This window comes from Giraffa tippelskirchi, chromosome 5, assembly GCF_054371585.1.
Source record: "Giraffa tippelskirchi isolate mGirTip1 chromosome 5, T2T-mGirTip1v1.2.pri, whole genome shotgun sequence".
Taxonomy (NCBI): domain Eukaryota; kingdom Metazoa; phylum Chordata; class Mammalia; order Artiodactyla; family Giraffidae; genus Giraffa; species Giraffa tippelskirchi.
In genome coordinates this window covers 129,783,517-129,809,344 of record NC_137279.1, presented here as the reverse complement: position 1 = coordinate 129,809,344, position 25,828 = coordinate 129,783,517, and the positions used below count along the sequence as shown (strand labels likewise).

The 25,828-nt window shown below is 37.8% G+C and overlaps 1 protein-coding gene across 47 annotated transcripts in view; it reads right to left on the bottom strand.

The window, feature by feature from the left end:
- The window catches only part of HFM1 (helicase for meiosis 1), a 107,182-nt gene extending 81,935 nt beyond the window's left edge, over positions 1 to 25,247 (bottom strand). For 12 of the 47 annotated variants that reach the window (XR_014052633.1, XR_014052634.1, XR_014052644.1 and 9 more), the window contains exons 1-4: positions 25,104 to 25,149; positions 13,147 to 13,456; positions 6,701 to 6,966; positions 6,401 to 6,448 (exon numbers count right to left, since the gene is read on the bottom strand). Coding sequence is in view for 28 of the 47 variants with exons in the window: in XM_081486454.1 (XP_081342580.1) it covers positions 6,401 to 6,448; positions 6,701 to 6,966; positions 13,147 to 13,436 (604 nt within the window). In the remaining 19 variants the exon portion in view is untranslated. Of the gene's footprint in view, positions 1 to 6,400; positions 6,449 to 6,700; positions 6,967 to 13,146; positions 13,457 to 14,669; positions 14,783 to 20,573; positions 20,645 to 20,847; positions 20,993 to 24,991 lie in introns of those variants that run through there. The other 35 variants (XR_014052637.1, XR_014052638.1, XR_014052649.1 and 32 more) reach the window with 8 other exon arrangements.
- Positions 25,248 to 25,828: the final 581 nt, after the last annotated feature.

Genomic DNA, 25,828 nt, shown 5'->3' with positions numbered 1-25,828 from the left:
AATTTTAAAAGGTAAATATGTAAGTGACAGATGTGTTAACTAACTTGATGGTGGGAAAGTTTTGTAATGTATATGTTTATCAAACTACCATACTGAACACTTTAAATATATTATAATTTTATTTGTCAGTTATACCTTACTAAAGCTGGGGTGGAAGAGGAATTAAATTATTCCAGTCCCCAGTCACATTCCACATTCTGAAAAGAACTTATAAAGTCCTTGTAGAGAAACAAGACTATCCAAGGGTTATACTTTGACCATAAGATCTGACAGAAGAGATGCAAATATATTATGTGAAAATATATCAGAACTAAGCACGAAATTTATCTTTTCCAGAGTGACACTTTTTCTTATTCATCTTGACTAGGCCACTTGATTTTTATCTCTTTTTTAAAATCTCAAATTTGATTTTTTTTAACTGTTGATTATGTTTCATTAGCTGATATATGTTGTTGCTGGTCACTTAACCCCTTAATTCCTTTGTTTTCGGTAATTTAGTTGTGCTAAGTGGTGGATTTAATTGCAATTATCAGCATATTGGCTCAACAGGAACTTAAATCAGCCTTCCTCTAAGAAAGCTCAAAAATGTTAGTAGATACAAAGAATAAACTGTCTCCTTTCCAAGTTAAGAGTCTATTGCCAGTTGGGGAGATATTAGTACTTACATGGTATTCTTATTAGTCTTGAGTCACATTTGTCAACTATACTTAGTAAACACTATGCAGAATACATTACTAGATTTAGAAAGCTGAGGAAGTTGTAAATAAAGTAGAAAGTGAGTCCAGAAACTGAGGCTGTTACAATCTATTAGGAGATATAAAACAGATAATACATCTCAGAACACAAGTATGTAGTTATTTAAGCAATTACATTTTTATAAAGATAAAAAAAATTTGACAGATTGTGGTAAGTGATCCTGTTAAAAGTTAAACCAAAGCACATTACAGCTCTGCTCAAATTCCCCCATTTCTCTCAAAGTATATGGCCACAAGGCCCTATATAATCTTGCCTCCCCACTTCACATTTGTGTTTCTGACCTCATGCCTACTACTCTTGTTTCTGATTCATTTCCTCCAGCTTCTTTTTCTAAAGATCTACCCTGATTCCTGGGCTTCCCTGATAGCTCAGTTGGTGAAGAATCTGCCTGCAATGCAAGGGACCCTGGTTTGATCCCTGGGTCGGGAAGATCCACTGGAGAAGGGATAGGCTACCCACTCCAGTATTCTTGGGCTTCCCTTGTGGCTCAGCTGGTAAAGAATCTGCCTGCAATGCGGGAGACCTGGGTTCGATCCCTGAGTTGGGAAGATCCCCTGGAGAAGGGAAAGGCTATCCACTCCAGTATTCTGGCCTGGAGAATTCCATGGACTGTAGAGTCCATTGGGTCGCAAAGAGTCAGACACGACTTCACTTTCACTTTTCTTTCTTTACCCTAATTCTTCTATTTAATTCTAATCCTAAACGCCTACTCCAGCATTCCCAGTTTAATCTCCTTTACTCTGCCCCATATTTTTCTTTTCTCATATTATTTATCACGTTCTAAAATACTATAAGGTTCTATGAAGACCTACAAGACCTTCTAGAACTAACACCCAAAAAAGATGTCCTTTTCATTATAGGGGACTGGAATGCAAAAGTAGGAAGTCAAGAAACACCTGGCATAACAGGCAAGTTTGGCCTTGGAGTACAGAATGAAGCAGGGCAAAGGCTAATAGAGTTTTGCCACGAGAACGCACTGGTAATAGCAAACACCCTCTTCCAACAACACAAGAGAAGACTCTACACGTGGACATCACCAGATGGTCAACACCGAAATCAGATTGATTATATTCTTTGCAGCCAAAGATGGAGAAGCTCTATACAGTCAGCAAAAACAAGACCAGGAGCAGACTGTGGCTCAGATCATGAACTGCTTATTGCCAAATTCAGACTTAAATTGAAGAAAGTAGGGAAAACCACTAGACCATTCAGGTATGACCTAGATCAAATCCCTTACGAGTATACAGTGGAAGTGACAAATAGATTTAAAGGACTAGACCTGATAGACAGAGTGCCTGATGAACTATGGGCAGAGGTTCGTGACATTGTACAGGAGACAGGGATCAAGAAAACCCCCATGGAAAAGAAATGCAAAAAAGCAAAATGGCTGTCTGAGGAGGCCTTACAGATAGCTGGGAAGAGAAGAGATGTGAAAAGCAAAGGAGAAAAGGAAAGATATTCTCATCTGAATGCAGAGTTCCAATGAACAGCAAGGAGAGATAAGAAAGCCTTCCTCAGCAATCAGTGCAAAGAAATAGAGGAAAACAACAGATTGGGAAAGACTAGAGACCTCTTCAAGAAAATTAGAGATACCAAAGGAACATTTCATGCAAAGATAGGCTCAATAAAGGACAGAAATGGTATGGACCTAACAGAAGCAGAAGATATTAAAAAGAGGTGGCAAGAATACACAGAAGAACTGTACAAAAAAGATCTTCATGACCCAGATAATCACGATGGTGTGCTCACTCACCTAGAGCCAGACATCCTGGAATGTGAAGTCAAGTGGGCCTTAGAAAGCATCACTACGAACAAAGCTAGTGGAGGTGATGGAATTCCAGTTGAGCTATTTCAAATCCTCAAAGGTGATGCTGTGAAAGTGCTGCACTCGATATGCCAGCAAATTTGGAAAACTCAGCACTGGCCACAGGACTGGAAAAGGTCAGTTTTCGTTCCAATCCCAAAGAAAGGCAATGCCAAAGAATGCTCAAACTACCGCACAATTGCACTCATCTCACATGCTAGTAAAGTAATGCTCAAAATTCTCCAAGCCAGGCTTCAGCAATACGTGAACCGTGAACTTCCAGATGTTCAAGCTGGTTTTAGAAAAGGCAGAGGAACCAGAGATCAAATTGCCAATATCCGCTGGATCATCGAAAAAGCAAGAGAGTTCCAGAAAAACATCTATTTCTGCTTTATTGACTATGCCAAAGCCTTTGACTGTGTGGATCACAATAAACTGTGGAAAATTCTTCAAGAGATGGGAATACCAGACCATCTGACCTGTCTCTTGAGAAACCTGTATGCAGGTCAGGAAGCAACAGTTCGAACTGGACATGGAACAACAGACTGGTTCCAAATAGGAAAAGGAGTACGTCAAGGCTTTATATTGTCACCCTGCTTATTTAACTTATATGCAGGGTACATCATGAGAAACGCTGGGCTAGAAGAAACACAAGCTGGAATCAAGATTGCTGGGAGAAATAGCAATAACCTCAGATAAGCGGATGACACCACCCTTATGGCAGAAAGTGAAGAAGAACTAAAGAGCCTCTTGATGAAGGTGAAGGAGGAGAGTGAAAAAGTTGGCTTAAAGCTCAATGTTCAGAAAACTAAGATCATGGCATCTGGTCCCATCACTCCATGGGAAATAGATGGGGAAACAGTGGAAACAGTGTCAGACTTTACTTTTTTGGGCTCCAGAATCACTGCTGATGGTGACTGCAGCCATGAAATTAAAAGACGCTTACTCCTTGGTAGGAAGGTTATGGCCAACCTAGATAGCATATTTAAAAGCAGAGACATTACTTTGCCAACAAAAGTCCATCTAGTCAAGGCTATGGTTTTTCCAGTGGTCATGTATGGATGTGAGAGTTGGACGGTGAAGAAAGCTGAGCGCCACAGAATTGATGCTTTTGAACTGTGGTGTTGGAGAAGACTCTTGAGAGTCCCTTGGACTGCAAGGAGATCCAATCAATCCATCCTAAAAGAGATCAATACTGGGTGTTCATTGGAAGGTCTGATGTTGAAGCTGAAGCTCCAATACTTTGGCCACTTCATGCGAAGGGTTGACTCATTGGAAAAGACCCTGATGCTGGGTAGGATTGGGGGCAGGAGGAGAAGGGGACGACAGAGGATGAGATGGTTGGATGGCATCACCGACTCGATGAACATGGGTTTGAGTAGACTCCGGGAGTTGGTGATGGACAGAGAGGCCTGGCGTGCTGCAATTCATGGGGTCGCAGAGAGTCGGACACGACTGAGCGACTGAACTGAACTGAAAATACTATAAGACTTATTTATATACTGTTACAATTGTTCCCCACCTCCATCTCAAAAATGTTAACTTCTCAAGGGTAAGAATTCACTTTCTGTTTTCTTAACTGGCATATCCCAAACCTGGCACATAGTAAGAACTCAATTTATGCAGGTTTGTATATATTAAATCAAGCAGATAACTCACAAATCTTTAGTTTTCTTTCAGTTGTATACTGTGTCAGAATACTCATTCCAAAACAAAAACATAATACTGAGTTTGTCAATCCATCAGCTTTTGAAAGAATCTCATTTTTTCCTTCAAAATATATCTTTTCCTTTAAAATATTTATTTTTAACAAGCCCACAAGTTGGTCATCATGCTGGTTTTTCTCTCATTAGGTAGTTCCATGTCAATTTACACTTGCAAAAATGAATCTATGATTCAGAGTAGATGTAAAATCAGTTTTCTAGCTTATGAGAAAACTCAACTACTAAGTACATCATTTATCATCACTATCAACACTTGATATTGAATTTTTCCTTTTGTCCAATAAATTCTCAGCAGTCTCCCAGTAATTACATGTTATAATAGTGTATGGGGAGAGGGGATGTCTGCAGACCTGAAAATGACAAAGTACAGTGGCAGGATCAATGTGACCAAACTTCTATAGTCCTCAGGATTCAAATATAGCAAAATTCTGTAAAATAATCAGAAAATAAGTCCAAGAAATCCCCAAACTCTCAAATTATCATGAGTAAGATACAGTCTTCCACTTTAAATACACACTTGGAAACAATAAAGTATACTAAGTTCAGTGAGTTTTGACAGAAAATCAATATAAAGGACACAAGAGTAGGCAGCAGTCTTAACTAACAAAGAGACCTAAATAGTAGAACCACTTCAGCTGTGCTAAGATAGTAAGAAAATCTTTAAAACTTTTCAAAAGTAAGTGTCATAATATGGCAAGTTCAGGTATGGGAAAAGAATTTCCCATCATACAGATAATGAAACTAGCTTTAACTGTTTACTGCTAACCTGTTTCCTACATTCCCACACCAGAATTTATTTAGGCCACCAGAAAGAAGGAAGTGCAGCGAGACTGAGACGCCATGGTGAATAGGAGCACTAATGGTTAGCCATGTGTGACATTATTATATCATCGTTTATAATCCTTCTATAATCTGCTCCTCCCATTGCACCCATTCATTTATCTGCATTGGAGGCAACTTTTCACAAGTGGCCAAGCAAACATTTTCTAACTATACTTCAGAATTATCTCAGTTCTCAGGATACCCAGGATAAGAATCACTCATCTCTAGATTTCTCCAGCTCAACTACCTAATATCTGAAATTCACTTTCTGTTTTGCCAACTAGATCATTACTCTTGTGGATTCTAGAACATTCCCCAGCTTTGAGTCACTAATTCCATAATCCTAAAGCATGGTTTTGGTAATGTAACTTGACTTGCTCAAAAATACTTCATGGTTTCTCTTCATGGCTTAATAATATATAAAAAGTAAAAACAAAAACTTCTGACTTGGTATTCATGGCATTAAATGATCTAATCCTAATATACCTACCCATCATTATTTTCTATTAATACTACTCTTTTAATCATAACTTTTTTCACCCTAGCTGGAATTCTTATTCTTTTCAAACATATTCCATACTTTCTTATCCTCCCCCTTCTTCATGGGCTACTTTTTTGCCAGAACAACTTCCCTACTTTATATGGCTTCCAATGTATTTAGGGTTAAGAAGATATACAAGGTTTGGTCCTTGCCTTCAAGGAGTACCTAGGTCAAAGGGAAATAGTCACAGAAACAGCTGATGAATTATAAAATAGAATAAATATACTATATCAGACACACACAAACTATCAAAGAAAAAATGTTACCTTCAGATACGTACTCAAAACATACATACTCAAAATATTTACGTTGGAAATACCCAGAAATATAAAATAGTATAAAATACAAATTAGGTTCTTTCAAAAATTATTCAATTTGTAAAAATGTCCCCAATCCATAGAATGTCCCATTCTTAGTCATTTCCCCTACCCATGTTTATACCAATACCTAAAGCATAAGAAATTATCTGTATCAATTTGTAAGTAAATATGCTAAGAGCTCATTCAATAATACAAATCTCATATCTGTACTTGCCACTAACTGGTAACCAACAGTTCACAACTGGCACCAGTCTGCAGACGACACTTTTAGTAGCACTATCACACATATTGGGACTCTTACATGACCCAAAAGATCCACATTTCCCTCTTTTTCTCTGTCAGCCAAAACAAACAGAAATGCAATGAAATAAAATGTTTTAAAATTATGACTTAAAAATATAATGCTGATGTAGTAAAATACTTTAAAGGATACGAATTTCTGTGACAGCCTTCAAGGAATCTAAACCTTCTTCTGTTACCCCTAGGAAAAAAAAATCCTACATTCTTATGGATATTTTTAAACTTTTCCATAAAAGCTACTTCAATAGAATTTGTATAAACTTTTTACTAAGAGCATAGATGAAATAATATTAGATCATAGGTAAAAAAATGCAGTATAATAAATTGCACATAGAGTGACAACCTACTCAAATTTATTTTTGTATTCTTACCTATACAAAGAAATACAGACTAGACTGTACTCATAAAATCAACTGAAAAAGCAAGAAATTACCTTGAACTGTATGAGGCTGGGATGCAACTGGAAAAGATGGTGCTCTGATTATGCGTTCTCTGATTTCAGAAGCAAAAAGTGTATCACTGGCTGTCAAAATGTTACAGTCTGAATATTGAGGTTTCTGCTTACTATTGCTACCTTTCCATGATTTCCCTTTGTTCATTTCTGTTTGGACAATTTTCACTGAGCCAATATTACAGTCCAAGTTTGCAATGTCATTGGAATAAGCATCCTCATGTATATTATCAGATATTTTAAATAACCTGCAAAAAAAATATTTGCATATGTAATCGTTACTTAGAATGTAAAAAACTAGCATAAAATTGGTTCCTTTAAAAATACCTATAGATCATGGCTTATTAGAACACAAAAGCTAATCATTCTGCTAAAGTATGATTTGCTAAATTTACCACCAAATTCTGTCTTTCACTTTCTTAAAATGCAAATAAATCCATCTGTGGTGGCCAGCCTCTGAGACAGCTCCGATGCTCCTTGTATCCTGGTGCTCACACTTTTTTGGAGTTACCTTCTTTGAATCAGGACTTGCCTATGAGACTAGCAGAGTGCTGTGGAAGGACAAGCATGTGACATCTAAGGCTAGGTCATAAAAGACTGTCACTTCCACATAGTCTCTTAGATCATTCATTCTGAGGGGACCTAGCCATGATAGCATGAGAACACTGAAGCAACCCTACAGAGCAGCCCATGTGGACAGGTTCTTGTCAGTAACCAGCACCAACTTCCCAAGCACTGTTCAGTAATCATTTGAGTGTAAGAAATGGCTCTCTGCAAAGTTCTGTGAAACAAAGAAAGGCCATCTTTAAGCAATAGAACCGACAGCAGGTTATCAGTTTACAGAATTCTGTAAGGAATGACACCCAAATAATTATGATAGGAATACAAAATATTTTCTGTTATTTTCACTATTAATCTTAATGATAGGTTTTTTGTGTGTTAGTCACTTCAATTGTATCCAACTCTTTTCGACCCCATGGACTATAGCCCGCAAGGCTCCTCTGTTCATGGGATTTTGCAGGCAAGGATACTGGAGTGGGTTGCCATTTCCTTTTCCAGGAGATCTTCCTGACCTAGAAATCAAACCTACATCTCCTGCATTGCAGGCAGATTCTTTACCATCTGAGCCACCAGGGAAGCCCAAGTTTGTGTATGAGACCAATAGTCATGTATGGATGTGAGAGTTGGACTATAAAGAAAGCTGAGCACCAAAGAATTGATGCTTTTGAACTGTGGTGTTGGAGAACACTCTTGAGAGTCCCTTGGACTGCAAGGAGATCCAACCAGTCCATCCTAAAGGAGATCAGTCCTGAATATTCACTGGAAGGACTGATGCTGAAGCTGAAACTCCAATACTTTGGCCACCTGATGCGAAGAATTGACTCATCTGAAAAGACCCTGATGCTGGGAAAGATTGAAAGTGGGAGAAGGGAATAACAGAGGATGAGATGGTTGGATGGCATCACTGACTCAATGAACATGAGTTTGAGTAAACTCCGGGAGTTGGTGATCGACAGGGAGGCCTGGCCTGCTGCAGTCCATGGGGTCGCAAAGAGTTGGTACGATTGAGCGACTGAACTGAACTGAATTGAATCTTTCAAAAAACTAGAGACATGTATTCTAAAACAAACTATAGAGCTGCATCCTCCAACAGTAGCAGTTCTGTTTTTGAAGACAGAAAATTCAAAAGCAGATGGTTAATCTTCCATAATACAACAGAATCTCATTTTAAAATGGTACTGAAAACAAGGAAAACACTGATGCCAACAGTGCTGTATGCTGTGATATCACTTAAAAGCACAGATTTTGGAATCAGACAAACCTGGGTATAAATCAAAAGCTCCTCCACTTTCTATCTGTATGACTTTAGAGTTTGAAATAGATTTTTCAAACTGTAAAAATATTATCCACACAACTACTTATTTAAATTCCCTGAACCTCAGATTCTTCCTAGGTCCTCTGGCTCTTCCACTCCACACTCTCTTATGTCCTTTGCTTCTTTACTGAATTTTATATTTACTTCCTGGTCTTAACAATAATATTTACTTGCCCTGGAAAACTCTCACTCTTAAAAAAACTCTTAAGTGGACAAAACTGCTAATTCTCTCACATTTCTTCTCCATACCAAATTTACACCATTACTTTTCCACTCTCTCACAAAAGTATCTGTGCTATCTAGCTATGCAACATTGTATTCTTCCTCATTGCATATATCCTATATCAACCTCTGGTCATTTTAGAATCTTTTCCTCTTAATTACAAGCTCTTCCATAAACTGGGTTGTTGTTGTTCAGTTGCTCAGTAGTGTCAGCCTCTTTGTGACCCCATGGAATGCAGCATGCCAGGCTTCCCTGTCCTTCACCATCTCCCAGAGTAACTGAGTTACTTCACCATTTACGTAGACAACCCATTCAAAATTCTACACTCCACGTTTCTTAGCCTTTTATCTCTAGTAGCTTTCTCCCTCATCTGATTTCAGTCACCTACTCTCCTGCCTTAGATGTTATCATTATCCTCTTCTCAAAACAACAATTCTAAAAAACCATTTTCTGACCACAACTTCCTATCCTTTTAGCTTGTTTGCTCAAGGTACTAATGAGGTCAAAGAACAAAATTACTATAATTAACCTCTTTATTTTCTCCTCTTTATCTTTCCCTTCACGTTTCTCAGGTACCTTGAATGGATTAATACCATGACATATCTTTTCAATCACTCTCTTATCAATATTCTAAACCCCTGTCTCCTTTTATACTTTTATCATACTTATCTTGCAAATCTGAAATTCTATGTAAATCTACCTACTATCTTTTCATAATTGCAGTCAAGTGGTAGAACACTACTGAAAAAAGCACAACTGTTAGGTAGATGAATAATATTCAAACTTATCAGCCAAGACTGAAGAAACAAAATCAATATACAAAAATCAATTGTATTTCTACACACCTTCAATAGACAATCTGAAATTCCATTTAAAATAACATCAAAAAGAATAAAGTACTTATGAATAAATGTAACAAAATAAGTATAAGACTTGTCCACTGAAAACTACAAAATATCTTTGAAAGAAATTAAAGAAAACCTAAATAAGTGGCAAGATATCCCACGTTCACAGATTGGTAATACTAAGCAAAATGCTTTCTTAAATCTGTGAGTAATTCTAGCAAAGTATTATACCGAATGCATGGTAGTGGGAACTCCCAAATTTGTAGACTGCAAGGCAGAAATTTGGGTAGCCTGTCACCCTATTTGTGGCTGGCATTTGAAGCAGGGTAGTCTTGTGGGACTGAACCCTTACTTAACTCTTGGGGCCTGATGCTAACTCTGGGAGTTAGTAATAAAATTGAATTGTATTGTTGGACACCAATTGGTGTTGAAGAATCAGATAAATGGATGCTAAGAAAACACTCCAGACTTTCCATTTATGGTCAATGGATTATCAGTGCAAGTGCTATGTCATTCAACGGGGAAACAACAGTTTTGTTTTGCTTTTAACAAATGGTGCTGGAACAACTGGATATCTATGTACAAAAGAATGAAGCTGGGCTCCTACCTTATACTATATTGAAAAATTAACTCAAAATGGATGATAGACCCAAATGTAAGAGCTAAATCTTAGAAGAAAATGTAGGAGTAAGTCTTTACAACCTTAGATTAGGCAATGGTTTCTTAGATAGGACACCAAAAAATCCAATCAGAAATTAGAAAAATTGGACTTCATCAAAATTAAAAAAATTTTGGGCAGCTAAGGATATGAACAGAAAAGTGAAACACAGCACACAGAATGTGAGAAAATATTTGCTACTCGTATAACTGATAAGGGATTTTCAACCAGAATAAATAAAACCCTTACAACTCAACAATAAAAAGACAACACAATTTAAAAAACAGATAAAGGATTTGCATAGACACTACTCCAAATAAGATATGCAAATAGCCTATAATCACATGAAAAGCTGCGCAACACCTTTAGTCAGCAGAAACACACGAATCAAAACCACAATGAGACATACATCACATCCATTTTGTATGGCTATAATAGAAAAGACAGACAACAAGTACTAGCAAGGAGGTGGAGAATTCAGAAACTTCATATACTGCTAATGAAATTGTTCAGTGGTATAGTTACTTTGTAAAACAATTTGGCAGTTTCTCAAAAAAAGATAAATATAGAGTTAACATATGACCCAGCAATTCCACTTCTAAGTATAAATCCAAAAGAATTAAAATACATTTGACCCTTGAACAACATAGGTTTAAACCACATTGGTTTACTTATACTTGGATTTTTCTCTTCTTCAATAAATACTACAGTACTATATGATCTGAGTTGGTTGAGTCCACTGATGCAGATCTACAGATAAGGAAGGACAAATATAAAGTTGTACTTCAATTTCTAACTTCCCAGGAGATCAACACCCTTATTAAGCCCTGTGTGTTCAAGGGTCAAATGTATATATTCACACAAAGACTTACACCTGAATTTTAATGGCAACATTATTCATAATAGCCAAAAAGTGGAAACTCAAAAATTCATCAATTGACAGATCAATAAACAAAATGTGACATACCCATTCAATGAAACGTTACTGGCCATAAAAAGAATACAGTACTGATGTACGACAGAACATGGTTGAACCTTGAAAATGTTGTGCTAAGAGAAACAAGCCAGACAGAAAAGGCTCCACTTATAATATGAAATATCTAGAATATGAAAATCCACAGAAACAGAAAACAACTAGTAAATGCCAGGGGCTGGGTAAGAAATGGGGAGTAACTTAATGAGTATAGAGTTAGTCTGGGGCAGCAAAAATTGTATAGTAGTGATGGTTGCATAACTCTGTGACTATTCTAAAACCTATAAATTGTACACTTCAAAATAATGAATTTTATGATATGTGAATTACATCATAATAAAATTTATTTAAAAATTCACAGACATCAACCTCAACTGGGACCTTCATAGTGTCCAACAATTCTACCATTATTCTAATTAGACTGCTTTCCCATTCTCCATAATTTCTTCCACTCTTCTCATACTTGCTCAATGCCCCTACTTTCCCCCTCAAACTCCACAAATGACTTCATCTCTTATGTCACAGAAAAAACAAAAACTATCAATGATATCTCTTCTGAATCCTAAACCCATATATCCAATTGTCTATTTGGACAATTTGTAAGTACTTAAAACAACATGTACAAATTTGTACTCATCACCTTCCCCTATTTTTCCTTTGCAATTTCTGTATCATAAAAGAACACTATCATCCTTCATCAATCTGGCCCAAGCCAGACACCTAGGAATCAGGTCCTAAGTCAGGCTACCATTTTCTCTCATCTAGACTAATAAAATAATCTAAATGACCCTTTACAATGTATTCTAGTTCTCTTCTAATGTATCCTACTGGGGCAAAAATGGACTTTAAATAAAAAAGAATATCTAATTTTACTTCCCTGCTTAAAACCCAGGACCTCAGGGCAACAGTTCTCAAACTTTTGTGTGCCTAACAATCATCCAGAAAATGTGTTAAAAATTAAGATTCCTCGGTCCCATCCCCACCTTGATCCAGAGTGTGATTCAACAGATCTAAGGAAGGAACCAGGAATCCAAATTTTTGACAAGCACTCCATGTGATTCTGATGCAGTGAGTTCACAGGCCACAATTTAAATAAGCACTACCTTAAAAGTACAAAATGTTTCACTCCCTACAAGATTCTGAATGACTTGGCCCCTCCATACTTTGTCTCTTAGCATGCTCTCATTCTTACTTTAAACTAGAAAAATTTCTAAGAATAAGCCAAGCTCTGTGCTACTTTAGTCCTTTTGCACAGACTATTCCTTCTGCCTGGAACACTCTCCTTTATTTGCACTCAGCTTGACTTTATTCTTCCTTAAACTTAAAAACCATTTCTTCAGGGACATTTTCCCTGATTGTGCATAGCAGATTAGGATCCCATATTAACAGCCATTCTCAAACGATGGTCAAGATTCAGAGAGTTCATAGGATCAAAACAATTTCCATAACACTTTTTTCCCATTATTTATTTTACAGTATGGTTAAATATCAATAGATATAACCCAAAAAAGCAAAAGCTCTATGGGAATCCTCAATAATTTTTAAATGGAAAGGGGTCCTGAAAACAAAAAGTTTGAGAACCTCTGCTCTAACCATATATCTCATCAAAATAATTGTCATACAAAAAGTAATTATTTTTATTTACTACTTGCCTTTCCCTCAATAAACTGTAAGCTCTCTGAAGGCAAGAACCTATGGCTAGAACTCAGTTAAGTGTGTCGAGTACACAGTAGACCTCTATTTGTTGCTGATTTTTTTTCTTATTCAGATTCTACCATACTTCAAACTTCTGGACATACATATAAATATTCAACTGTAACACTGAACATCATTTATTTCATTTAATTAATTACCTTTTGCGGAAGGCTGACGTGCTCACTCCTTTATCTTGTGCAGAATTAACTAACTTTGTATCATCCGGAACATTTTTCTCAAGCTCTGTCTCAGTGCCAATGTGATTTTTGCATTTCTGAGAAGAACCATATGTCAGCTTGCCAGCAACATGTAAGTCATTGTTACCTGTCCCTCCTAAATTTAGATCATCTTCTTCATATTCATAAGAAGGGAAGTCAAACTGGAATTTTTGAGTTTGTGAAACATAATTTGTGTCTTCATTAGTTATCTTTAAATTTGATGGTAGCATTTTTGATCTTTTATTCTGCCCTACAAAAAAGAAACACTTTAATTACTACACATTCTCCTTGAAAACAAACTTTAAAAATGATGATAGAAAAATTTAATAAAATTTTTCAAAAGAGCTTACTAGGTGAATATGAAAATAACAAAATGATCTGTAATACCATGTGTGATTTTGAAATACAATAGTTGTTACTCTTATGGTATATCATAACTGAAGGATAACCCGAAATTAGTTAAGAATTATTGAGATTAAGTTTGAAATTTAAATTAAGCCTACATTATAAAATAGGTTTAATTTCTGACCCACAGAGTCAACCATAACTGGAAGTGGGTTGCAAGAATCCTGGGGTGGGCTGCCATTTCCTCTTCCAGGGGATCTTCCAGACCCAGAGATTGAACCCATGTCTCTTGCGTCTCCTGCACTAACAGGTAGATTCTTTACCACTGCACCATCTGGGAAGCCCAAAAATCAAGATAATAGAATGTTTTCATCAAGGCGACAGAACTTTAAAGGTGTCTTTACAGAGACTTTATAAGCATCTTTGAAAGTTTGGAAGGCATTTGGAGGCCTTTGGAGGCCTTAAATTTGCCTTATCATTTACACTATACTAGTATACATACATATTATATATATGGATGTGTGTTCTATTAATACACACAATAGAATTACTACATTCTATATATAATTTGCTATATACAAGAGTATAAAATATACAAAAATTTTGAAACTTAATAATAAAATGTACATGCATGAACCTACTACTTAATTTAAAAATCAGTTTTACCAACGATATCACATTAGATCACATGTACTGTTTGAGTGTGTTTGTTTTCTAACTTTGTAATGATGATAACAAACTATATAGTTTTTGCATCTTGTTTTTTTCACTCAATATATTTCATGAATCTGGTTTCCTAAACCAGAGGATCCTACTTTTAGTAAAGTCTAAGACAAAAACTAAATAGCAGTGACAGTTTTAGTGGGATAAGGAAACAAATTCACAGAACAATATAACAGGTGTGTGTGATAGTATATTTTGTGCCTGTAATATACATATGTGTGTATATGTACGTATGGAGAAGGAAAATGTTTCAGATTTTAAGGTTTGGTGAGCACTATTTTGAATAAGTCTCTAACTTTCATTAAGATAAAAGAAATGAATATTTCAATATTAGATATTTTACACTGACATGAGCTGAATGGGTTTGACTTCACAACTTATATGTGATAGTTTACATAACTGTTTATGACTTTCTATTTCTTCCTCTAATGCCTGAGTATCTGGAATTTCCGAAATCAGTGGAGCAGGTGGAAGAAACCAATCCAAAGATTTTTCACTGTCTAGGTGGCTATATAAAATACAAAAATATGAATTTATGTTAACAAAGATATAACATCAGAAACTACATATTTATTAACTAAACATAACTCAGTCACAGACTGGAAAAGGTCAGTTTTCATTTCAATCCCAAAGAAAGGCAATGCCAAAAATTGCTGCACAGTTGCAGTCATTTCACCTGTCAACAAGGCAATACTTAAAATCCTTCAAGCTAGGCTTCAACAGTATGTGAATTGGGAACTTCCAGATGTATAAGCTGGATTTACAAAAGGCAGAGGAACCAGAGATCAAATTGCCAGTATTTGTTTGATCATAGAAAAAGTAAGGAAATCCTAGAAAAACATTGACTTCTGCTTCATTGACTATGCTAAAGCCTTTGACTGTGTGGATCCCAATACTTTGGAAAATTCTTAAAAAGATGGGAATACCAGACCACCTTACCTGCCTCCTGAGAAATCTGGATGCAAGTCCAGAAGCAATCATTAGAAATGGACATGGAACAACAGACTGGTTCAAAATTGGGAAAGGAGCACATCAAGGCTGTATACTGTCACTCTGCTTATTTACCTTATATACAGGGTACATCATGAAAAATGCCAGGCTGGATGAATTACAGGGTGGAATCAAGACCAGGAAAAATAGCAATTACCTCAGATACACAGATGACACCACCCTTATGGCAGAAAGCAAAGAGGACTTAAAGAGCCTCTTGGTGAAGGTGAAAGAGGAGAGTGAAAATACTAGCTTATAACTCAACATTCAAGCCAAATCAATCTTGAGAAAGAAGAATGGAACTGGAGGAATCAACCTGCATGACTTCAGACTATACTACAAAGCTACCGTCATAAAAACAGTATGGTACTGGCACAAGACAGAAATATAGATCAGTGGAACAAAGTAGAAAGCCCAGAGATAAATCCACGCACCTATGGACACCTTATCTTTGACAAAGGAGGCAAGACTATACAGTGGAGAAAAGACAATCTCTTTAACAAGTGATGCTGGGAAAACTGGTCAACCACCTGTAAAAGAATGAAGCTAGAACACTTTCTAACACCATACACAAAAATAAACTCAAAATGGATTAAAGGTCTAAATGTAAGACCAGAAACTATAAAACTCCTAGAGGAAAACATAGGCAAAACACTCTCTGACATAAATCACAGCAAGATCCTCTATGACCCACCTCCCAGAGTAATGGAAATAAAAGCAAAAATAAACAAATGGAACCTAATTAAACTTAAAAGCTTTTGCACAATGAAGGAAACTACAAGCAAGGTGAAAAGACAGCCTTCAGAGTGGGAGAAAATAATAGCCAATGAAGCAACTGACAAAGAATTAATCTCAAAAACATACAAACAGCTCATCCAGCTCAATACCAGAAACATAAACGACCTAATAAAAAAATGGGCAAAAGAACCAAACAGACATTTCTCCAAAGAAGACATACAGATGGCTAACAAACACATGAAAAGATGCTCAACATCACTCATTATCAGAGAAATGCAAATCAAAACCACAACGAGGAACCATCTCACGCCGATCAGAATGACTGCTATCAAAAAGTCTACTAACAATAAATGCTGGAGAGGATGTAGAGAAAAGGGAACCCTCTTACACTGTTGGTGGGAATGCGAACTAGTACAGCCACTACAGAGAACAGTGTGGAGATTCCTTAAAAAACTGGAAATAGAACTGCCATATGACCCAGCAATCCCACTGCTGGGCATACACACTGAGGAAACCAGAAGTGAAACAGACACATGTACCCAGTGTTTATTGCAGCACTGTTTACAATAGCTAGGACATGGAAGCAACCTAGATGTCCATTGGCAGATGAATGGATAAGAAAGTTGTGGTACATATATACAATGGAATATTACTCAGCTATTAAAAAGAACACATTTGAATCAGTTCTAAAGGTGGATGAAACTATACAGAGTGAAGTAAGTCAGAAAGAAAAACACCAATACAGTATATTAAAGCATATCTATGGAATTTAGAAAGATGGTAACGACGACCCTATATGTGAGACAGCAAAAGAGACACAGATATAAAGAACAGACTTTTGGACTCTGTGAGAGAAGGTGAGGGTGGGATGATTTGAGAGAATAGCACTGAAACATGTATATTACCATATGTGAAATAGATCACCAGTCCAAGTTCAATGCTTGAAATAGGGCACTCAAAGCTGGTGCAGTGGGACAACCGAGAGGGATGGGATGGGGAGGGAAGAGGGAAGGGAGTTTGGGATGGGGAACACATGTACACCCATGGCTGATTCATGTCAATGTATGGCAAAAGCCACCACAATATTGTAAAGTAATTAGCCTCCAATTAAAATAAGTAAATTAAAAAAAAAAAAAAAACAGCATTCAAAAATCTAAGATCATGGCATCTGGTCCCATCAGTTCAGTTCAGTTCAGTTCAGTCACTCAGTCGTGTCTGACCCTTCGCGACCCTGTGGACCACAGTATGCCAGGGCTCCCTGTCCATCACCAACTCCCGGAGTTTACTCAGACTCATCTCCATTGAGTCGGTGATGCCATCCAACCATCTCATCCTCTGCTGTCCCCTTCTCCTCCTGCTCTCAATCCTTCCCAGCATCAGGGTCTTTTCAAATGAGTCAGCTCTTCGCATCAAGTGGCCAAAGTATTGGAGTTTCAGCTTCAACATCAGTCCTTCCAATGAATATTCAGGATTGATCTCCTTTACGTTGGACTGGTTGGATCTCCTTGCAGTCCAAGGGACTCTTAAGGGTCTTCTCCAACACCACAGTTCAAAAGCATCAATTCTTCGGCACTCAGCTTTCTTTATAGTCCAACTCTTACATCCATACATGACTACTGGCAAAACCATAGCCTTGACTAGACAAACCTTTGTTGGCAAAGTAATGTCTCTAGGTTGGTCATAACTTTCCTTCCAGGAAGCAAGCGTCTTTTAATTTCATGGCTTCAGTCACCATCTGCAGTGATTTTGGAGCCCCCAAAAATAGTCTGCCACTGTTTCCACTGTTTCCCCATCTATTTGCCATGAAGTGATGGGACTGGATGCCATGATCTTAGTTTTCTGAATGTTGAGCTTTAAGCCAACTTTTTCACTCTCCACTTTCACTTTCATCAAGAAGCTCTTTAGTTCTTCTTCACTTTCTGCCATGAAAGTGTTGTCATCTGCATATCTGAGGTTATTGATATTTCTCCTGGCAATCTTGATTCCTGCTTTTGCTTCATCCAATCCAGCGTTTCTCATGATGTACTCTGCATAGAAGTTAAATAAGCAGGGTGACAATACATAGCCTTGACGTATTCCTTTTCCTATTTGGAACCAATCTGTTGTTCCATGTCCAGTTCTAATTGTTGCTTCCTGACCTGCATACAGATTTCTCAAGAGGCAGGTCCCATCACTTCATGGCAGATAGATAGAGAAAAAATGGAAACAGTGACGGACTTTACTTTCTTGGGCTCCAAAATTCCTGCAGTGACTGCAGCCATGAAATTAAGACACTAGCTCCTTCAAAGAAAAGCTATGACAAACCTAGACAGTGTGTTAAAAAGCAGACATATTACTTTGCTGACAAAGGTCTATATGGTCAAAGCTATGGTTTTTCCAGTAGTTGTGTACGGATGCGAGAGTTGGACCATAAAGAAGGCTGAGCGCCAAAGAATTGGTCCTTTCAAATTGTGGAGCTAGAGAAGAGACTCTTTGAGAGTCCCTGGGACAAAGGAGATCAAGCCAGTCAATCCTAAAGGAAATCAGTCCTGAATATTCATTGGAAGGACTGATGCTGAAGTTTCAATACTTTGGCCAGCTGATGCGAAGACGCAACTCATTGGAAAAGATCCTGATTCTGGGAAAGATTGAAGGCAGGAAGAGAAGGGGACAGAGGAGAAGACGGTTGGATGGCTTCATCGACTCAATGAACATGAGTCTGAGCAGACTCCAGGAGAGGGAACCCTGGTGTGCGGCAGTCCATAGGGTCACAAAGAGTTGGACATGACTGAGCAACTGAACAACATTCAGTTACAAACTCTTAAACTTAATACACTACCTTTCTGTGATGACTTCGATTTATCCTTATACAGCAGCATATAGCATATCCCTATACATTCTCAATCTTTTTTCCTTGTGTGTTATGGGATTAATGACACTGCTCTGAGGTATGCTACCTAAATAATGGCTATAACTTCATTTTATTTTCTCCAATTCAAATGCTTGTGACAGGGACCTTAAATCTGCTCCAATATAAAAAAAGAAAGTAATAAATCATTCCAAAACTTTAGCATCTTAACCAATACAAGTTAACAAATTACTGATGATACACTGGACAACTAATCATGGGTCATACATGTGTAAATGACACCAAAACATTATTACAAATTAATGTCTTAACCCAAATATTGCTGGTCCAAAACCATCTATGACAACAGAAAAGCCAAGAAACCAGTTGAAATTGACAATCAGTTTGAAAACCTGTAGTAATTGATGAGATTTTGTCACCCTATTGGCATCTGCCTATTGCGTTCTTGTTCAGCTGTGATCCTATTAACATGTAATGTTTTAATATTTCCTTTCCAACCTAAATTGACTTGTCCTTCATTAGAACAAAGATAAGTGTTACGAAACAGAAAATAAATTTGAGAAGAACACCACATAAACTGTCTAAGCCAAGTCCTGAGGATTTGATGATCTTTTTCCTTATTGCTTTGTTTAGGGTTTTATCTCCCAGAGAGGCCTAGTCTTTTACTTTTCTATATCTCACAGCACCTCAAACATAGCTGCTGCTGCTGCTAAGTCGCTTCAGTCATGTCCATCTCTGTGCGACACCAGAGATGGCAGACCGCCAGGCTCCCCCGCCCCTGGGATTTTCCAGGCAAGAACACTGGAATAGGTTGCCATTTCCTTCTCCAGTGCATGAAATTGAAAAGTGAAAGTGCAGTCGCTCAGCCATGTCCGACTCTTAGTGACCTCATGGACGGAAAATCCTCCGTCAAACATAGCTACTGCAGCTCTATTTTCCAAATCAAAAATCTGCAACACATTACTTGACAATATCTAACAGATTGCCTGACAATACACCAAAGGCTGCAGTCCATGGGGTCGCGAAGAGTCAGACACGACCAAGTGACTTCACTTTCACTTTTCACTTTCATGCATTGGAAAAGGAAATGGCAACCCACTCCAGTGATCTTGCCTGGAGAATCCCAGGGACAGGGGAGCCCGGTGGGCTGCTGTCTCTGGGGTCGCACAGAGTCAGACACGACTGAAGTGACTTAGCAACAGCAGCAGCAGTTTTATCTTTGGTAAATTTATAAATAAAAAATAAGGGATCAACAGAATGACATTTCAGGTATATACTTGGTAAACATGGAATTCAGGTATAAGGGAATAACTTAAGTTTAACATGTTATAATTTTAAAAATAGATTCTTGCCTATTTGGCTTTCATTTATTTGGGTTTCTGGTTTGTTCTGTTCAAGTTACTTTTGGCTAAAGTAAAGACTGAAAGTAATGGTCAAAGAGTAGCTCAGGACAATGAGTGATGATGGCAACTTTTGGAAACAAAGCGCAGTGTGCCAAAGGCCAAGTGTGATAGGCAGGTTCAATGCAGGCAGTAATCAGGGGTGGAAATAAAAATGTGACACCAAAGGAAATATGAATTGGGGAATACTGGCTTTTAAGGATTTTCACATGTGAATCACTTTAATTCTAAGTTTTCTATATATTCTATTCTTTTTTAGTGAAACATTAAGTAAAAATAAAAAACCTAAAACAATAGACTGCTATTTTTTAAAGCAGACTTACTTTTCAGCTTCATCTTTTTTTTCAAAAAACAAATTATCCAAGGAAAACATGAAGTCATTTGATTCCAACATTGTTAAAAGTTGGACTTTGTCATAAATCTAAAAAATACCAAAATCTAGTTTATAGCCTACAAAGATGTAAAAAAATTTTCTAGATCCATAAACTATAATTATTAATTTCCTAAAATAACCACAGTCTTTCAGTAATGTCTTCTGAAACTTCCTCCTAAGTGCTTAAATATTCAAATACATTACTCTGTTATCCACTCACTCACACATAGTCACACATGTATGCCTCTCTTTATGCTGCACAAATGCTTAAACGTGTTTTCTTCTATTCTCCACCTGACATATTCCTACCCATACTCGTGGTACAGGTCAATGTCATTTCTTCTTCAAAGGTTTCTCCGAATGTGTCCTATTACGGAAAACAGAATTAGTGACTCATTTTGGGCTCTTAAAATACTTTGTTCATACCATTATTTTTGAGTATAGTGCATTTTATTGTGATATTGTATAGGATAGTACATTTTATTGTGAATGTGTGTGTTTCTAAAAATATACTGTGTACATACGTAGGGATTTCCTTCAAACTCAAGGGACAGAGTCGACTTGCTTTAAAATAAATAGGAAAATGTTAAGGAATACTGATGAAAAAGATTGGCAATGAGTTAATAATTGCTAATTCTACGTAATAGGTAGGTGGAGTTCCTTATAATGTTGTCTATTTTTATATATGTTTGAATTTTTCAAAATAAAAAAATTAACAAGTTTATGTTTATATTCCTATCATATAACACACATACATATGCTTAAAAAGATAATTTTTATATTCACCAGTGTTATCTAAATGTAAAGGATAAAAACATTCAGTATCGGTTACCTGAAAAAATAACAAAAATCTGGACTTCTCAGGTGGTGCAGTGATAAAGAATCCACCTGCCAATGCAGGAGACGCAAGAGACTCAGGTTTGGTCAGAGGGTAGAGAAGATCCCCTGGAGGAGGAAATGGCAACCCGCCCCAGTACTCTTGCCTGGAAAATCTCATGGACAGAGGAGCCTGGCGGGCTACAGTCCATGGAGTTGCAAAAAGTCGGACACGACTAAACACACTCTCGCACACACACAATAGAACCATGTCTATGGATACACACAATTCTTCTCCCTGCACATCAACACTACATCTCAATTTTTTTTCTAATTTCTGAAACATAAAACTCTTCACGACAAAATACGAAATCAGACGCACATATCATAAAATATAAGCCACAATTCTATTTATTCTGTGATAGTTAATATACTGCAAGTCTTTCGTTAGGATGGAAACAAGAATCAAAGACACTATATGAGCGCCATCTCGTGGAGAAATCCACATTATCAAGTCAGAGCAAGTCCCTTCAATTTTGAGCCCTCCCTGATGTGATGAAGAGACACATTATTACATCAGGAAGTATGTGGGGAAAAGAGAAATGTTTCCATATGTACCCCTTTACAAAATGCTACTAACAAAGGGCTAAATTTGATTACACTAGGACTGTTCTTACTTTATCAGAATATTGTGGGGTTTTTCATTTGTTTAGTTATTGGGCTTTTCTCCTTTCCATCTGTTTAGCATAGTTACCCTCTTCATTTTTCTCAATTTATTAATCACTTAGTCACCAAAAAAAAAAAAAGCAAAGTTCAAACAAATTATCATGGTTCTATAAATGTTTTAAACAATTTAATTATGTGAAAAATAGAAGCCTAGGATAACAGGGCAGAGAGGCAGAAGGGAGTTACTCAGAAATTCTAACTTGAGTCTAACATCTTTAAAGAATTTCAAAAGTTGAAAACAATTACTTTATAAAGTATAAACAAAAATGCCAGTCATGTTTCTATAGCATTCAAAAGTAACCAGTAAAATGTTCCTTTTCTAGTCTTAGGAGAACTATGTAATCTTAAACAACAGAAAGAGTTTCCCAAATTAAAACTCACCAGATCACTTTTTTTTTTTTTTTCACTTTTGTCCAGACAGTTCCTTTATTTTTTTTTTTTAATTTTATAAATTTATTTATTTTAGTTGGGGGCTAATTACTTTACAATATCGTAATAGTTTTTGACATACATTGACATGAATCAGCCATGGGTTTACATGTGTTCCCCTTCCTGGACCCCCCACCCACCTCTCTCCCCATCCCATCCCTCTGGGTCATCCCATTGCCCCGGCCCTGAGCCCTTGTCTCATGCATCGAACATGGAATGGTGTTCTGTTTCACATATGATAATACACATGTTTCAATGCTATTCTCCCAGAACGTCCCACCCTCACCTTCTCCCTCAGAGTCCATAAAATTGTTCCATGCATCTGTGTCTCTTATTCTGACTCGCATATAGGGTTATCGTTACCATCTTTCAAATTCCATATATATGCATTAGTGTACTGTATTGTTGTTTTTCTTTCTGGCTTACTTCACTCTGTATAATGGGCTCCAGTTTCATCCATCTCAGTAGAACTGATTCAAATGTATTTTTTTAATGGCTGAGTAATATTCCATTGTGTATATGTACCACAGCTTCCTTATCCATTCGTCAGATCACTTTTATATGGCTATGCTTCCTCAGAATGTAAGTAGAAACTCTTAAGGTTAACACACATGTGTTTGAACTCTTTATTCTAAAAGAAGCTGCAAGCAAAACAATAAAACTGCAAAGTAAAAATATTTGGTTCTGAAAAAATATTTCATAAACTAATCTAAAAACCTCCTATATAGACAGCAAATATTTCCAAGAGAACTTTTGTTTTGATGTCTAGTTCTGGCATAAAAGAGAATATAACTTGTTTGGGTCCATAATAAAAGCATTGTGTATATATTTTCATACTGATGCAGCCCTATGAAAGAAAACATCCTTTCTCTCTAAAATACTGCATCCCCATATTGTGCATTATTTTTCTTCACAGGACTAACTTATAACTGCTCAGTTGTTTATCTTTCTCCCTGTAGAGAGAGCCAGTACTTTTATTTACTAATCTATTCCTTTAGCTCATAGTAGATGATCCATAAGAATTCTCTTATGGATCTTATGGGTCTTATGGATCCATAACAATTCTCTTATGGATAAATGCGTTAGCAATGTTCAGTTTACAAAAATAATTTTAAATAAAAATAATTTTCCATCAATTCTGAGTCTTAAAATTTTATCCCCCAGATCTTTAATGCTCAGTTTTAAAATGTAATTTTTGTCTAGTTCAAGATACATGTAATCAAATTATGAAAGTTTTAAAAGACCATAAATTTGACACTTGAATTATGTAAATAAATTTTTTTTAAATATAGGCCTGACAAGGGACCTTGTCATATTTCAATATGAGTTTGTTATCGAAGAAATGATAGATTTTGAATTTTTAGGTTTAGAGTTAGATTTTCTGAGTACGTTTCTGTGTTAGATTACTTTTTACAAAGTTCTAGTTTCAGCGTGTATGAAACTGTTATTTTACTTTTTAAGTGTTCACTTTTGCTCTAACCACTCTTAAAACACTTAAACTGTTTTTGTAACTAATTTGATGTGTTAAAATGATCTACACCTTACCTAATTATTTTAGTGACAATTTAGCATTTTACCTTCTACAATCCTTATTGTATAAAATGTTCAGATCTGTTAGCTATCTCTTAAAATTTTTACTCTCAGAAATATACATTTCAAAAGTGCAGAAACCTAGATATGAAATACTGATTTGCCAGAAAATCGGTAGTCAGTGAAGACTCAGACCAACATTCACTGGAAAAACTAACCGTCACAAATGACTGCAGGGAAGTAAGTTGACAAAGAGAATGAACGTGGGAACAAATTACCACCCTAAGTCTCAGCCAGGAAGAGGTCTTTACAGTCGGAGGCCTGATCTCCATCACCGGCCCGGTGAGACGCAAGGGGCCGAAAGGCCACAGCAGGAACCGAATTGGGGTCTGAGGCAAAAACACCCCACTGATGTACCCTAAATCCGAGCAAGCCCACCCCAGACTCCCGGGCGCGCAGCGGAAGGCTTCAGGCCGGGCGAGTGACTAGGACGAGGGCGCGAGCGCGAGCGCGGGCGCGAGCGCGAGCGCGAGTGCGAGCGCCGCCACTGGGCCTGGGAATCTAGGGTCGCGTCGCTGCGGACTCAAGGCTACATGCGCGCCGCCCACCCACTCCGTCCCGGGCGTGAAACACACTTTGGAATAAACACGCGGGAGTCCGGAAACCGCCAAAGCAACGCACGAGTCCCCTAGCGTTATGGGCAGGCGGTCTGCCAACCCGTCCCTCACAAGCAGGAGCCGCCTCAGGCCTCGCCTCGCACCTTCTGACCGGAAGGCGGCTGAGGAGCCGCGCGGGCTAGGGCGGGGACGGGGTCCAGCCGGCGGTACTACACCTCCCCGCGCCCGTCTCCTGCTGCCCGACACTCGCCTTGGAAAATCGACCACTTCCCGGCAGCCACCCTGGCCTCCCTCCCCGCTGGGTCCCTGTTCTTCCATCTTTTCCTTCCTGTGAGAGCCCCGGGTCCCAGTCCCCACCTTACCCAGCGGGCGTCCTGGCTCCCCCGAACTCACCTCCTCGCCGGCCCTGGGAGCCGAGCGCCTATTCACCGGCCGGAGGACCCCCCAGTCTGGCTAAGCCGAGCTCCAAGTAATGGATCGCCGGAGCCCCCAACCTCTCCCTTCCCGCCTCTCCTTGTTTTCTCCAGAAGTTTATAATCCCTTTTAAATGTATGGCTTTCCGGATATTGTTGCCTATTTTCATTGAATAGAATGCTTAATCCTTCCCTCAGCTCTTGGTAATTTTAGTTTCCGTCCTTAAGAATTGGTCTATCTGAGGTACCTCATATAAGTGGCTTTATGGATTTAGACAGTGTTTGTCTTATGTCTGGCCTGTATCATTTACCATGATGTTTTCAGAGTTTATCCATATTGTAGCAAGTATCAGTTTTATTCCTTTTAAGGTGGGGCTTCCCTGATAGCTCGGTTGGTAAAAAATCCGCCTGCATGCAGGAGACCCTGGTTCAATTCCTGGATCGGGAAGATCTTCTGGAGGAGGGATAGGCTACCCACTCCAGTATTCTTGAGCTTCCCTTGTGGCTCAACTGGTAAAGAATCCGCCTGTGATTTGGGAGACCTGGGTTCGATCCTTGGGTTGGGAAGATGCCCTTGAGAAGGGAAAAGCTACCCACTCCAATATTCTGGCCTAGAGAATTCCATGGACTGTATAGTCCATGGGGTTGCAAAGAGTCAGACACGACTGAGCGAC